Source organism: Neurospora tetrasperma (assembly GCF_000213175.1).
Source record: "Neurospora tetrasperma FGSC 2508 unplaced genomic scaffold NEUTE1scaffold_5, whole genome shotgun sequence".
In the NCBI taxonomy this organism is placed as follows: domain Eukaryota; kingdom Fungi; phylum Ascomycota; class Sordariomycetes; order Sordariales; family Sordariaceae; genus Neurospora; species Neurospora tetrasperma.
The window spans coordinates 1,115,161-1,131,452 of NW_009799103.1; the positions used below are offsets into that span (position 1 = coordinate 1,115,161).

The window sequence follows — 16,292 nt, forward strand, 5'->3', positions numbered from 1 at the left end:
TTAATAAACAATTAAGTATATTAATAGTTTTATTACAATTAATTTTTATAAAGGTAGTAAAAAATCTTCTATATACTAGAGTAATTATTAGTACTACGTTCGTATTAAATTATTAGCCTCTCTAGTTCAAATATTCCGAAGGAACAGAATACTAATTTAATTTAGTATACCTTAGAGAAAGTAGGTCTAATATAGAATAATTAAATAATATACAATTAAAAAGAAATATAATATTTTAAAGTAATAGCCTAATTATATTATATATTTTATAATATTATATATATTAAGTATTACTAATAAGTAAAATTTTTTTAAATTTAGAACGAATACTTTAGATATTTAGAATTTATAATATAATAGTATATATTATTTCTAGTTCTAATTCTTTTAAGAAGGGCGAAAGTAGTAAGCTATAGGAAGATTCTTTAATATAAAATATTATAATATTATAAATCTCCGAATTAAATTATTTATAGTGTAAGGCCGCCCTAATAAAGCGGAATTACCGTTTAGTAGTATTATTTTAATTCTGAAGTAAAATAGGTTTAATTGGATATAGGGATTTCGCGGGTAATATAGCCGACTATTTCTATTAAATCGTTATTTTTTAGATCCGTATTACTTTTAATTTACAATCGATTATACTTTAAATTAAAGTAGGCTTAAAGAGAGCGAGATTTAATATTATATAGAAGGAAATATTTCGGTAGGAGAAATAGAAATAATATTCTTATTTATATTCTATATACTTAGGATTTTAATTTAGTATATTTTATAGTTTCCTTTATATAATTTTCTTTTTTTCTATTTACTTATTACAACCGTAAATATCCGCCGTATATATAAACTATAAATTTAAGTTATTAATCTAGATATTATTCCCTCCTCTCTTATATATAGGATAATTAAACGGTTTCTTGATTTTATAATACTTATTTATATACCTTAAAAGACTATTTCCTTGGAAGAATAATTAACTATATTTTAAATAAGGAATAGATTTAGATTTAATTACTATAATTATTATTTTAGGTTTAACGTTAGGCTCGTAGAGATTCGGAGTATTAATTAAACTATATACTCTTTCAATATAATTATTCTACTCTTTTACTACTTCGATTTTATACTTTTTATTCCCTTTCTACTAATATTAGGGGTATAAGAAAGGTATAAAGGTTATTATTGTAAAATATTTCATTTAATAATATTTATTAAAGTTATTTTAATAATTAAAGCCTTTTAGGTAAATAAAGTATATAGGGTGTATAGAGGCTACTTCTTTATATTCGGAGGTTATTTATTCAATTTCCTAAATAATAATTACTATTTCTAAATACCTTTAATTTAAATACATAATAATTATTTTCGGTATTATAAATTGCTTTTAGGTATTCTAATTAAGACTCCTAAAAAATCGACTAATAATTTTTACTATAAGTAAATTAAGATTGAAAGCAATTTTCTAAGGATTTGTAGGGGGGGTTAGTATATTTATAATTAATAGGCCGTAGGCCTTAAGAGAATTAATCTTAGTATAGTACTCTTTTCAAAACTATTTAATACCTAATTCTAATAATCCTTTTTAAAAATTTCTAATTTTTACTATAAATTATTTTATTAATAGATTATTTATAGTAAATTTAAGTTCTTCCTATAAATAACAATACTATATATAATATATTTTTATATTTTAGTAATTTTAAAACCTTTTTAGTATAACTATTATTAAATAGAGTAGTATTTTATTATCCCTATATAAGGATACGGAGGTTAATAATTCGTATAATTTAAATTTATTGTAATATAAATTAAAAATTATTAATATTAAATTATATAGTATACGCTTCGGTATATACAATATTTGGAATATATTTATACTATAATTGAGGATATAGTTTTAGTCAGCGGATATAAGGAAAGTTAGTATAAAAATTATAAGTAAATATATATTTAATAAGGAAAACGGATAAAATTTATTCTTACTATCTATTTTCTTTTTACTATTAATTTATAGCATATAGGGGCGGAGAGGAATTCTATTCCCTACTACTAACTACGTCCAATTAAAAAATTTTAGAAATTTATAGTATTTTAAAGGAAAGATAGGCTTTTACTATATTTCTTCTTTCTACTTAAATTTAATATAATTAATATCTTCTAAATTTAAACGCTAAAATAATTTATTTAAGGACGAAAACTTTAATTTAAAGGTATTATCTTCTAGAATTTATATAACTATAAATATAATTAAATAAATAGTCGGGTATAATTCTATAGTAATATAAAAGGTAATTCTAATAAAGTATTAATTTGAATTAATAATTAAAGAGAAGAATATATATATATTTGCCCCTTTATCAAACTTATTGGCTAATAGCTTATTTTGATTAATTATAATATTAGTAATAAGCGTTAGTTAATTTATATCCGGATTGTAAACGATAAGTAACTTAATTTATTAATACAATATATTCTTTAAAGTACTAGGCCGAAAACTAATACTTACTATAAGTATTAGTATATAAAAAGTAAGCCAATATTTAGGATTATAGGGTATATCGTTTATATATTCCTATAAAATACTAAGACTAAATAGAATATTATCTATTATAACTTCGGTTTTTATAAATATTTATTTGCGTAAGAGGTTGGACTTTTATATAAAATTTAATTCAATTTATTAAAATAAGAAATATTAATATATTATATTAATATAAATAAAGGGGAAATTTATTTAGATAATCTCCTTATAAACCCTCCTATAGTTATTAAATAACGTCCAATATTCGGTATTATTATTAAAATCTTAATTTGAATTTTAATCCCTTTTCTTTACGAATACTATATTATTGGTTTGAATTACTATATACTTCTATAAAATAATAATAATTAAAATTAATTGAATTATTAATTCCTCTTTATATTCCTCTAGACCGTTTATATTTAAACGCTTATATTTTATATAGTATTTATAGTCGGCTAGAAAGCTCTTATAAATAGTAATATACTTCTTTTTATTCTAGTATATATTAAACTAAATATTATCCGCCTCTTCCAATATAAATTATAATACTTCTATAATAAATTTATAAACAAACAATATTAATTCTTAAAATTAAAGAAAATAGTAAAATAATATAATATACTTATTCTATAGAGCCTACGTATATTTTCGCTCGGCCTTAGTATTTTTATAAAGCGAATATTTATATATTATTACTATAAATTCCTCAATATTAGTAAATACTCTTCTTCTCTATTTATTAGTATCGGATATAATAAGTAATATTAACGGTTTTTATAGCTCTATCCCTTTAATATTATATATAGAATAGAATTAGTACTGTAAGATTTAAATAATACCCTTTTAAATTATAATAGTTTACGAATTTAGTATATTTTAAAGGAGAAATTAATTAAAAAATTCAGAAGGAGGCTTTTATATAAAAACCTATGCAATCTTTATAATATAGAAGCTATAATTTATATAGTAGAATTAATTGGGAAGAATAAATATATAATAAATATAATTAGAATAGGATAAAAGTATCTTTATTTAATTTAATTGGAAATTCGAGAATAAAAATACAATTTATATTTTAAGGCCTTTTTAATTCGCTTAAAGGATATACGTACGAAGAAAAGTATTTACTAAAGCTAATTATACCTACTAAAAGCCAACTATACCTCCTAAAAGCCAACTACACCTCCTAATTAGGTATAAGTATAGGTATTAGGGGAAATAGTAGGAGTAAGTACCTTGTATAGTATATACCTAGCCTACTTAGTTGGGTTTGGTATAAGTAGAACAGTATATTCGATAGCGGTAATGAAAACGGTTCTAGATACGGCGGTGGCGAAGGCATTAAAAACGGTTCGAAAAACGGCAGCGGCGTTTTTAGCTAAATCATCCAAACCCCTATCAAAAACTCCTCCTATAGATAACCTTCCCCTCCCTGGCTTATCTATGGGAGAGCGGACGGGATCCCGAGTTTTCCAGTGGGTATGGTCGTATGTGCTTGTTACAGTCCGATGATTTCTTTATCAAGTAGCCAACTTACGGGAGCCGTGGGAGGCGGTGATGCTAAGATTCCAAGCTCGCCATCTTGAACACCAGTGACACTCGCGATTTCCGTGGTCCACGACGCAATGTTCTGGGACGATTTCATGTCCAGTCGAGGTCCGGAGGTCCTTGCAACTGGCCGTCTCTCGGTTTTTACGGCGAATGTGGTTTTGAATGGAGACCAAGGCATCTGTCAAGGACAAGGCGAACAGGACGGGAAGGGTAGGATAATGGGGTTGCGATTGGCGTGTATCTATGCGAATGCCGATTAGAAAGGAAGAAGCAAGAGCATGATTGACATATAATGAGAGGTTCTTGGAGAATGAAATGTTTGCGGGTGGATGAGAAGGGATATAAATGACACAAGGTTATATTTATATAGAAAAAAGAGGGAAAAAAAAAAAGGCGGATGCAAGGTCGATACGTGGCCGCCCAGCCGCGAACTCGTGTCAATCACGGCGATGCTCTTGCCAAAATCCTCTCTGAGCCGGATGGCAGCGTAGGCACCACTGGCGCCGGCGCCAACAATAGGCGACATCAACGTCGACCGTGTGCTGAGCCGTGCTCGCGGGCAGTACCTGGGAGGGAGTGTCGATGATTATGTAAGAACCAGATGCTGGTCTAGACCTCGGTCTTTTCTTTTCAAAGCCCGGGGTAATTAGCGTACTAAGCTTTCAGCCGCCTGGTGCAAACACTCTCACACTATTGAATTCTTCAATCGGGCTATCGATAGGCTTTCGTAGCTCCGCGAATGGTAGCCCTTGTCAAACACTGTTTGTGTGGGTTTTCTACCGGTTAGCAAATTATTGTCCATTTCCGGGACCCAGTATGGGCTTCAAAATGGTCGAGGCTTGCGAGGATGTAGAGAGCTGAGGTTAAATGATAGCGCCTCGAATAGTCAAAATCGCACGATGGACAGAGTCAGAGGGAGAAAAGACCGAGAATGGCAGAATACCTACAAAAGGGAGATGAATCCCACTTGGTCAAGTCCTGTCTGTGTCGGGCTCGGGTAACGGTCAGCATAGTAGTTCCTCATCTCACCCTCGTCACTCTTTTGAATTATCACCATCATCACGATGAAGACCTTGGGACTTTTCGCTCTCTCGGGCGCTGCCCTCTTGCAAGGCGTTTCCGCTGCTTGTTGTCGCAGTAATAAGTGCTTGAAAGGTACATGCTCTCCCTTCCATTTTCCTTGCAAGTCCGAATCTCGTCTAACCATCATCCTTAGCGGTTGCCCTCGCCGACACCGGACTCGCCGATTGCTCAGCAAACCTCGGCACCGTGACCGTGACTTCCACCGCGGCCGCAACTACCTCCACCCAAACGGTAACTACCACGGTGGACCAAGTCACCGAGTTCACTTCCACAACTCTCGATCTCTTCACCGAAACTACCACGGAGACCGCATTGACAGAGACCCTCTTCTACACGGAAACGGTCACATCCACCGGACCGGTCCAGACGGACACGGTTACGCGCACCTTGACTCAAACCCTCACCACCACCTCAACTGAGCTGGCCCCCGGTGTCACCTCAACTGCAACATACTATCTCGCCGAGCCGACCGTCTTCAAAGTCAAAGCCCGTCGGACGGTTGTTGCTGCTCCCTCTACCCTGCCTGAGTATGCGTCAGCCGACTGTGCCGACTGGACCAAGTATGTCAAGGCATGCAAGTGCGTGGGTGTCGAGTTGGCCCCCGTGACGGTAACCGTCTCCGCTGCCGTCGAGACCGAAATCGTGACTGTGACGGTTCCCGGTGAGGAGGTGACAGTTACTGTCCCCATGACTGTTTCCAGCACCCAGACGGCCATTGTATCGGCAACCGCCACCGAGGCAAGCACCGTGACCGAGACCGTCACAGATGTGCCCGACAGCGTCACCATCACCGAGACCGTCTCCGCCACCTCCACCGTCACCGTGATCACCACATCGACGCCCAGCACCGTTGTACCGCTCACTTGCCAGCCTACAGGCTACAACTTCCTGGTTTCCACGCCGTATACTTCTGCGACGTCGGGGGTGAGGAGCTTGTGGCTATGGGGGGTTCAAAACCAAGTCCTCTGGGTAGGCTACGGCGGCACTGGAGTCCCCTCGCAGCTGGCGGCTAGCTGGACTCTGGACAGCAACGGCTCTGTCCAATGGCACGGCACTAATAGCATCCTGTATGTCTTGACCGGTAGTTCGGCTGCCTCGGTGCAGGTCAAACTGGGCGACAGGACCTCTGTTGACGCCGGCGTCGCGGCCGGTTCGATGGCAAGGATCAAGGGCTGCGTCGACGCCAACACTGGGCAATTTACCGTCTCGGCGGATGGACGGCACAACCTAGTGCAGTGCGGTTCTGGAATATTCATCTCCAGCGGCAACGGGTCCGATGCGGGAAGCACTTGCGTCCAGGCTACTCCCACGGTTTATAATGCTTAAATGTAATTATTCAGCAGCTTCAAGAGACCTGGACTGTCTGCCAGACGACATCTCTGGACCTGACGTCGACTTCTGGGTCTGCCTGTCTAACCAGTCTGATTTTCGGTTGGAGTCCATCATGGAGAGATGGACGGGTGCCGGCTCGGTAAGGCTATTCTAGCTCATCAGGTCTGCAAGCCCGACTGTCTGGTCAGAATGGCGGGGAACTGACGAGTCTTACGGGGTCAATTATCCAGGACCTTGGTCCATTCCAAATCCCTTCTGGCTTGTGTTGGTTAGCTATGGACAGCTGCTCGTCTTGTTTTCTTTGGTCATCCACTTACATAATCTAATGCCAACTCTTATCAACTCTTATTTCCGTTGAAAGAAAACAAGACACCTGAATTCATAAGCAGTGTACTGCCCGAAAGAGTAGATGAGAACCAATGCGAGGGATTGATGAATTGAATGATCCAAGGAAGAAAAGGGGAAATCCCAAGGTCCGTCGCCTCCTTTAGGTCAATTACCCCATACGTACCTTATCGATAAACATTTCTTTATCGATAAGATGACTGTACCTCCCCTCACTGCCCACCTATAGAACCTGCATGTTTTTCTGGGGGACGGTATCCAGCGGGGCGGATAAAGTGACCGTGTGCCTCGATAATGTAACCGTATACTAACTAGAAGGGGCCGCCCCACATAGTGTAGAAGATGTTAGTAAATGCCAGCCGCACTAAGATTTTGTAGTAAATAATATTAATATATATTTGTACGTCTAGTATAGCCTACAAAAGTCAGACTCATATGTAAACGAAACAGTCAAAATTACATAGAAATCCAGTCTTTTATTATTATATATAATAATTTAGAATCGTATAACCCGCTCCCTATACTGCGCCGTACAGCTCTATAAGGGCACTAGCGGCTCATTATTACCCTATATACGTAAGACTACCGCTTATAAAGCTACCGCTATTACTACTAGCGGCGCTATTGTTAATATTATTAGTATAATACTAGGGGGTAGTTAACTTACGTTAATCGTTACTAGTATATTGATTGTACTTATAAAATTCGCGATCTATACTTCTTACTGCTAATTAATCTACGTTATTATAAATCTTAATTTCTTAGGAGGAAGCTAGCGAGTAGGCGTATTGTAAATTGGATTATGTTATATATTTATATCCTTTTAAGTACCGCCGCTTTATAGTAGAGATTCGGAGTAGGCGCTTCGTAGTATAAATTATAGTCCGTTGACTATTAGGGTATTACGTTGTATTATTATTTTATTAAAATTGTCTTCGTTTACAAACTTTAGAAATACTATTAATAGTAGCTACTACCGGTTAATTTAATATACTTTTACTAATTAATAGTTAGAGAAGGAGGATTTACAATATTAGATTTAAGCCGCTAATACAAATTAATATAAGGTACAACTAAGATTATATTAGGCCCCGCTAAAAGTAAATAACGAATTTCGTACTAGTAAGGGAGACTATACTACGTTCAAAATCAATTAGTATACTTTAGTTAGTAAAAGGGCGGATTATCCTTAATCTATTTCTCTGCTAACTTAATTTACTTTATAATTAATTTAAAAATAATAAAATCCATTAAATACCGTAACCGCCGTAGTATATTAGTACTATACTACTATATACTCTTAGAGGTCTATTTAATGTATATTATAGTAAACCGTTCCTTCAACCGATTTAAACTCTCTTTAATAGTATTAAGTAAAGTAGTTAAATCGATGAAGCAATTCTTCAACAATCGCTTAAATATACTATAAACACCCTCTATCCGCAATATAATTCGAATACTGAAATTACAATACTATTTAATATAGAAGGCTATAAACTCTTAGGTAATAAATAAGTAAATTTTTAATAAATATTTAATTAATACTATAAGGATTGAGTTGATAAAATTGATAGAGATGGTAGAGGGAATAGATTTACGCTTTTAACTAAGGAATTCTAATATTAAAATTCGCTAGTAGTCCTAGAATTATTCGTTCGAATTAGAATAAACTATAGCCGCCTATACAAAGAGAATACTATTAATATTATTGAACTACAACCGCCCAAAATTAAGTAGGACTTACCCGTTTAATTAACTAATTAATATATTTCTAGTAGCTTTATTAAGATATTAACAACGGTCTTCTATTATAAGTAGCCTTATAGCAATAATACGAACTTAATTATTATTATTAGTAGGGTTAATAAAATTACTATTAATTTTATTAATTCTATTATCCCCGCGGCAGTCGTAGTCCTTATTATTATTACGGAGATAACTACCGTTACTACCTCAATTACTAAGCGCCGTACTATCTAGTATACTAATCTATTTCTTTTTAACATTGAAGGCGATATTCTTTATAATATACTATAGGTAAATTTAGTACTAAGTATTATAATCGAAGACGGCGCAGGCGGCTCTCTTAAATATATAATTATAATTTAATATTATTATACTTAGTCTAGTAATATTCTTATTAGTAAGTAGTCTCTTAAGGACGCGTAAAACCCAATAAAAAGACTCCTCCTTCTCGCCGCTCAATAAGCAATACCCAATATTAAATATAGTATATATATAAATAACACTGCAAATCTATAATAAAAGTATATTAAACCGGTTTATTCTATAAATATAGTTTAAAGACTATACTTCTAAGTTCTTCCTCTACTAATTAACGTACTAATCGTATGTCTAAAATACACAATCGATCGAACGGTCGTTATTATACGCAAAAAATTTACCCTTCTTATCTCCCTTATCCCTATTATTATTTGGCGTGCTGAATTTATCGCCATTACCCTTATAATAAAATTTTACAAATACCGCAGAGTCCAATTGCAAAGAATTAAGGAATTATTAGGTAGGGATAAGCGCGCCCGCCTTTACAATTTTAACAACGGCTAATATATTCAACACATCGCGGTTCCTAATCTTAACTCCTAGAAAGTCAGTCTATAAAGTCGCAATAATATCCCTAAATATATTTTTAGACTATTTCCTATATTTAAAAATACTTTCTACAATTTAAAGAGTTCTCTCGAATCGATAGTAACTAAGTAAATACCCCGCGGTATTTAAATTTAAATTATAATTATATTAGTACTAACTATAATCGAACTTTCAAACACCGCCGAACTTCTTATATCTTATAGTTTTTACCTTCTATTTACAATCCTTCTTACCGGACTTTGAAATATTATAAATACCCTTAGGGGTATAGCCAACGTATTTATTTTTACTCTCGCCACATACGAAATTATACCGAATTGGTTTACTATCGACCTTATTATTACTATAGTTCGATGTAATATAGAATCCCTCTATTTGAGCGGCGGTATTAATATTACAAAAGAAAGTCTTATAATCAAGCCACTTACGCTTATAAAAGCAATATAGCTATAAGGGAATTTCGCCGCCGTTGTCCTTATTACTAGAGATTTGAATTATAGTAGGGGCGGAAGGGTCGTTAGTAAAATTAATTATATTAGTTTTGAACTTTGAGGGGTTAATAGAGTAAATAGAATAGGGTATTTTAACGACGATAAATACTATAGCGCAATATTAGCAATAATGAGGTATAGGGGTAATAAGGTACGTATTCAATCTCACAAGTGTATTAAGGATATATACTTATACTACTTACTACAAAATTTTGGTGCAGCTAGCATTTACTAACATTTACTAACATACTATATGGAGCGGCCCCTTCTAGTTAATATACGGTTACATTATTAGAGCACACGGTCACTTTATTCGCTCCGGTATCTAGGTCTGTGCAGAATCTCCCAATTACCTGTTTGGGAAGTCTTTTTTCAGCAGCAAACTTCAGCTAGATTCCTCCTTTTCGCTCAATAGCATGCCCAAATGGGGCCTTTTTGTGCGAAATGCTAGATCTAAATTATTACGAAGAAGAATATCTATAAATTTTAATTATTATACCTCCAAAATAAAGAGAAGTAAGCGAGGAACTGAGTTTTGGAGGGTTTTTGTGTGTTCTGAGAATTTGCGTGGGCACGGACCAATTTCTGTCCCAAACAGGTAATTGGGAGATTCTGCACGGACCTGGATAACGACCCCCGTTTTTCTTGCATGCTCTGGCGCTTTTCAACTCTATCCCATTTTGCACTTGCACAGTGCTCAATCGCAATTTTTATCCCTTTCCTGTCATTCTTCCTGTGATGTAAAGAGGCGGGATCACCGTTGTGGTACGACGTGGTCCCTTGATGGTCCGACCATGTCCCTCCTCGCTTTACTTCCTATAAACATCGCCAGTCCTCTCAATCTCAAACGCTTCGTCCTTTCCCCTCCCTCGCTTCTCAAGCTCTCTCACAAGGGGTATAACATTTTTGCCAAACGCCTCGACCTCCTCCTCATAATTAAGGAAGCCAGTCAACATTAGGTTGACGCCCAAGCTCTTGAGCAAAACAATCCGCTCAGCCACCTGCTCCTTGGTGCCGATCAGCTTAGTCTTGAACCCATCATTGTACTGCACCAGGTCGTTGAACGTGCTAGTCGCCCACATGCCCTGCTTGTTGCTCGAGCTGGCTCCCGCGTTCTGGACCTCCTTCTTGAAGGCCTCCACAGCCTCGACGTCGGCTTTGCCCTGGATTTCTTGAAGAGTGCGGATGGCCTCCTCCTCGGTGTCGCGGACAATGACGAAGGCATTGACGGCGAACTTGACAACATTCTCGCGGCCAAAATTCTTGGCGCGCTCCTTCACGTCTGCGATCTGCGCCCGGAAACCCTCAAGGTCCATGCCGTTCATAAAGTACCAGTCGGAAACTTCGGCGCCATTGTTTTTGGCGTCATCCGAGTTGCCGCCCTGAAAGATCTCCGGGTGCGGGCTGGCGATGGGTTTGGGGCTGAGCTTGTAGTTGCGGAACCGATAGAAGTCGCCGGCGAAGGTGAAACCCTCGTCTTCCGGGGCAGTCCAGATGCCACGCAGACACTTCATGAACTCGTAGGAGCGGCGGTAGCGCTCGGCATGGTCAAGCCACCATTCGCCGACTGTGGAGTACCATGTGTTATTCTTGTCTTTACCACTTGAGCTTATATGGGCTTTCACTTACTAGCATGGAACTCGCTCTTATTCCATCCCGAAACAATGTTCACAGCAAGACGCCCATCGGTGTAGTTGTCAATGCTAGCCACTTGCTTGGCGACGACAGCAGGATTCCAGGGACCGGGAAGGATAGCGGCAATGACCTTGAGCTTCTCGGTGTGGTGAAGGAGAGCCTGTGAGAACGAGACAGACTCGTGCTGGGACGCGGCACTGTATGAGGCAGCGAAGCGGATCTGAGTGAGAGCGTACTCGAAGCCGACGGACTCGGCGGTACGGGCATAGCGGACGTTGGACTTGAGGTCCCAGCCGGTGTTCTGGGGGATCTTGGAGACTACGAGACCGCCAGAGACGTTAGGGACCCAGTAGCTGCTTTCAGGTTAGTACCGGCCGGATACGGAAGAATGTGAAGGTGGCTTACGCAAAGAGGAGCCGGTCAGGGTCGCTGTTGAGTGTGCTGGCGTCGACCATGGTATCTATTTGGGCGTGCTTGGCATAGGCATTTATAATTTGGGTTTTGTTGTTATATCCAAAGATGGGTATCTATATTATTTGTATTAGAAGCTATGATCGACCAATTTGATGATCTTTGCTCTTTGAGAAGTGCAGCTCAGAGGCTAAAGACATCTGCTTGAAAACGGAAAGGGTCATGGCTAAAGGGGTGAGGCTCGATATTCTCCATCTCCGCTCAACTGGCGTACACATAGCTGGCTTCTTGTAGTCACACCACATCACTTCTGTATTTTTTCTAATCATCATCCTGTGTGCGAAGTCGCTTTTCGGGTCTCGAGTTACCGTCGGTCGGTTCTCACAATATTGCGACCAGATGACGCCATGTGAGTCGCAACCCATCTCATCACGAAATGATGGGCTTGGCGCGGGGAAAGGTGGAGTTGGACGATCGGTTGGTCCTGTCGCGGGTTGTGGTTGCGGCTTCGGGGCGTGTGAAAGGCGCAAAAAGCTGCAATTTTGGTGATAGAGAAATCTATTGTAGGAAAGGACTCGGCGTGTCGAGATGTAGACAGTTAACCGGGTCTGATTTCGATAGGTCCCAAATGGGTTACCGCGAGAAACATCTTGTTCCCGACTTAGTTTGGAAGGCAGCATTGGCAAGATGCTATCATCCGTCGGACTGATTGCACAATACTACTGACCTGCATCTGGTGAGGAAACACTCACTAATGACGAGGCTCTGAGAGCCGATGTCGCCGAAAGAGTGCTGATACGGTAAGATCAAAGACTTAGTGTAGCAAGAACCTGCGAGAAGCCTAGGCCCTAAATCCTTGGGATCCGAAAGCGGTGACATTTTGGTACCGAAAACCCAAAAGCAAAGACGAGATCTCGAGATTGGTTTCTCCCAAGGACATGGGATGCTCAGCTTCCTCCTTGTTTGCGAAATTTTGATGTCTGATTGCGCAATCCTGAGAAAGGAAGATCACCGGGGGAAGGAAGGAACATGTGATGGCTGCCAGCCAAACCTCTTGAGCGTCAAAAACAAGATAAACCTTATAACGAAGGCAAATCGCCATCTCAGCTATTGTCGTCGTAGACTTGTGACACTCACATCCTGTTCATTGCCAAAATCTTGTCTGGTAACCCCTTTAACTTGCCCCATCTCACAACCATAACAATATCATCAACACCATGGCTTCCTCCCAAAACAACCAGGACACCGTCCATCCAAGCAGCGACCCGTCCATCTACCATGAATACGAGTCCAAATGGTCAACGCTCCCCTCAGACTCGACTGGTTGGATCCAACGCGCAAAAGATGTGGCCGCAGTTCTTGCCCCCGACGCCGCCGCCCGTGAGAAAGCCAACAGGACTCCCCGTGCCGAAGTGGCTCTCCTCAAACACTCCGGCCTACTCAAGATCCTTGGTCCAAAGGAGTACGGCGGCGGTGAACAGCCATGGAGCGTGGCTTACCAGGCAATTCGGGAAGTCGCCAAGGGTGATGGGTGAGTAGAATGCCCCGAGTTCACCACCTTACCACCATCAACAGCAACATTCGAGGGCTATGCTGACAGACTGACACCTCAAAAAGCTCAATCGGCATGCTGCTAGGCTATCACCTCCTCTGGGCATTTTCCTCTTCCATCCTCGGCACCCCCTCCCAAATCACCAAATGGACTGCACTCATCACCTCACAAAACCTCTTCGTCGGCGGTGCCGTCAACCCGCGCGACAGCGACCTAGTCATCACCACCGACCCGAACGACTCGGCCAACATCATCTTTAACGGCTCCAAACACTTCACCACCGGCGCGGCCGTCTCGGATCTGATCGTGCTTGAAGGCTCTCTCTCCTCCTCCTCTTTCCCCGAGTCTGGCGGCGAACACATCTTCGCCTACGTACCCACCACCGACCCCGGCATCACCTTTTCCTTCAACTGGGACGCCATCGGTCTCCGGCTGACCGAATCGGGCTCAGCGCAGATCTCCAACTTTGTCGTCTCCTGGGAGGACGCGTTGGGCTGGGATGCTTCCACCAAACAACCCCTGCCAGACGTCCTAGGCGTCCCCTTTGCCACTTTGTTGCTTCCCACTATCCAACTGGTCTTCACCAACTTCTACCTCGGCATCGCGCTCGCGGCTTTGGACCTAGCAGCTGCTTACACGCGCAAGAGCACACGGCCGTGGCCTTACCTTTCAGGCGGCGAGCGCGAAACCGTTGCTCCCGCCGAAAAGGCCACAGATGAGTTTTATATTTTGTCCACGTACGGTACGCACCATGCCCACTTGTTGGCGGCTACGGCGCTGGTTGATCGGGCCAATGAGCGGATTTCTGGTCTTTTTGCTGCTTATGCTGGTAATCATACCAGAGATAACCGGGGGGAGGTGACGGCGCTGCAAAGGGGTGAGATAAGCGAGCTGATTGCGGCTGCAAAGATTGTGGTGACGGATGTCGGCCTTAAGGTGACAAGTGATGTATTTGAGGTGACAGGGTCAAGGGCGACGGCGAGTAAGGTCGGCTTGGATCGATTCTGGCGGGACTTGAGGACGCATACGCTGCATGATCCGATCGCGTATAAGCGGAGGGAGGTTGGAAGATGGGTGTTGTTGGGGGAGATTCCGACGCCTACTTGGTATACGTGAGTTCTCGGCCGACGCGAGTCATTGGAGGAAGAAATATTGGAAGAAGGACGATATGACGGCAAAGAGAGAACCCTAGCGACTGCAAAGAAGTTGCTTCGGTGGGTCTGAATGCTAGAAATACAAATTGAAAAACAAGTAAGGGATCCGGCACCGGTTTACCTCCACCCGCCCATCGTCATCGTTCCGATCATGACAGTGACCGTCTTGTGTGTATCTGTATCTCATCTACCTCTACCACCTACCCACAATAACCAAACGACATATATATCATCTCCAGGGGTATGGTGTGGATCAGCGTGCTCCGGTAGGCCTGCTGACAAAGATTTCCTCCGCCTCGTCGTCATCCGGATCCTCAATACTTGTCCTCCTCTTCGCCTCAACCGCGCGGTTGATCTTCTTGCCGTCCTCGCCGATAACTAGATCCTCCATTACAGCGTCCAGTTCCTCGGGCTCCTCTGTGATAGGAACACCGCTTCTAGGGCTAGCATTTTCCTTCTGCCTTTCTGAGCCCTGTTCGCCCGTCGAAGACGTCGGAACCTCCCTCTCATCCTTCTTGCCGAATCCAGGAGTAGAGAAAGGCCACAGATTACCAAACGGACTACCGCTTTTGCTCGGATGGACTGGGAGCGGCTTGACCAGGATCTTCTCCCGCGCAGGGTCGATGCCAGAGACCGTACGGCCCGAAGTGGGAGACTGTTCCGAATCTTGGGCGTTGCCTTCAACCTCAGGCATGGCAAAGTCTCCAAACTCTTCGTCGTCGATATCATCCACCACGTCACCTCCGTCAGCCCCATCATCAGATTCGCTGTCACGCCCATCCCCGAATCGTTCTGCATCCTGGCTATCCCCCCTGCTCTTGTTCTTCTGTCCACCGGGAACCATCCCGCGCCACCAGGACCCACGATTCCACGTACTACCTCCCAAGCCGTTATGGGCTGTGTTATCCAGCTCTCCATCATCACTGCCAGACCCATTGCCATCGTTGTCCTCATCCTCGTCCTCCTCTTCATCCTCAAAGGGATTCCGGAGGCGATCGCTGGCTGACTCATCTGGGAGGCTGAATGTACCAGAACCAGTGGAATTGTCGGCTTGAGCCGAGCCGCCCTCTTGCCCGCCGTTCGCAGCAGCTTCAGCGTTACGCTTGTTCATAGCTAGCCTGGCAGCAAGTTGGAGACGCGCACGAGAAGGAGGAATGTTAAGCGGGGGAGGTGGTGGTGGGGGCGGTGGAATCGAAGGTGGATTCATCGAGTTTGAGAGGTTGGCGTTCAGAGGATCGGTGTAAGCACGGAACTGCATGCTGAATTAGCATATTGTTCGCATCTGGAAAAGAAACAAACAAAGGGAAACGGTTAGTGGAATGTGAATCAAGAAAACGTGAGCAGAATCAGGCAGGCATGGCGACTAGCAACTGCGTAGTAACACGGATAAAGGGTCAGGAGACAGAGATCATGCCATCGTGCGGAATATAGGTGATATGCAACGATAGAAGGAACCATGGAAAGCATAAGGGGGTCTTCTTGGCGTTGCGGCACCCTTGGTGTCAGAAAAGAACCGACCACGGCCCCGAGGAAGGGAACCTGATCACGAGTATCCACTGGAGTGAGGAGAAGGAGGAAAATGCGAGGAAAACATGTCCGAA

General features: G+C 41.0%; 4 protein-coding genes across 4 annotated transcripts; 2 read left to right on the top strand and 2 right to left on the bottom strand.

Moving 5' to 3' along the window:
- Window positions 1–5,121: 5,121 nt before the first annotated feature.
- NEUTE1DRAFT_131069 (uncharacterized protein) lies at window positions 5,122–7,525 on the top strand (the record flags this gene model as incomplete). Its single annotated transcript, XM_009854818.1, has 7 exons — window positions 5,122–5,230; window positions 5,292–6,469; window positions 6,502–6,629; window positions 6,942–6,963; window positions 7,246–7,272; window positions 7,336–7,411; window positions 7,518–7,525. The coding sequence occupies 7 exons, from the start codon at window positions 5,140–5,142 to the stop codon at window positions 7,523–7,525; spliced, it is 1,530 nt and encodes a 509-aa protein (XP_009853120.1).
- A 3,223-nt stretch (window positions 7,526–10,748) lies between these two features.
- NEUTE1DRAFT_85432 (uncharacterized protein) lies at window positions 10,749–12,158 on the bottom strand (the record flags this gene model as incomplete). Its single annotated transcript, XM_009854819.1, has 3 exons — window positions 10,749–11,506; window positions 11,569–11,927; window positions 11,980–12,158. The coding sequence occupies 3 exons, from the start codon at window positions 12,027–12,029 to the stop codon at window positions 10,749–10,751; spliced, it is 1,167 nt and encodes a 388-aa protein (XP_009853121.1).
- Window positions 12,159–13,202: 1,044 nt separating this feature from the next.
- Window positions 13,203–14,653, top strand: NEUTE1DRAFT_147826 (uncharacterized protein; the record flags this gene model as incomplete). Its single annotated transcript, XM_009854820.1, has 2 exons — window positions 13,203–13,516; window positions 13,603–14,653. 2 exons carry the CDS (start codon window positions 13,203–13,205, stop codon window positions 14,651–14,653), a joined length of 1,365 nt encoding a protein of 454 aa, XP_009853122.1.
- Window positions 14,654–14,953: 300 nt separating this feature from the next.
- NEUTE1DRAFT_32750 (uncharacterized protein) lies at window positions 14,954–15,841 on the bottom strand (the record flags this gene model as incomplete). The annotated part of the gene is made up of 1 exon (XM_009854407.1): window positions 14,954–15,841. A coding segment is annotated over one exon (888 nt), but the record flags the coding sequence as incomplete, so codon positions are not given.
- Window positions 15,842–16,292: the final 451 nt, after the last annotated feature.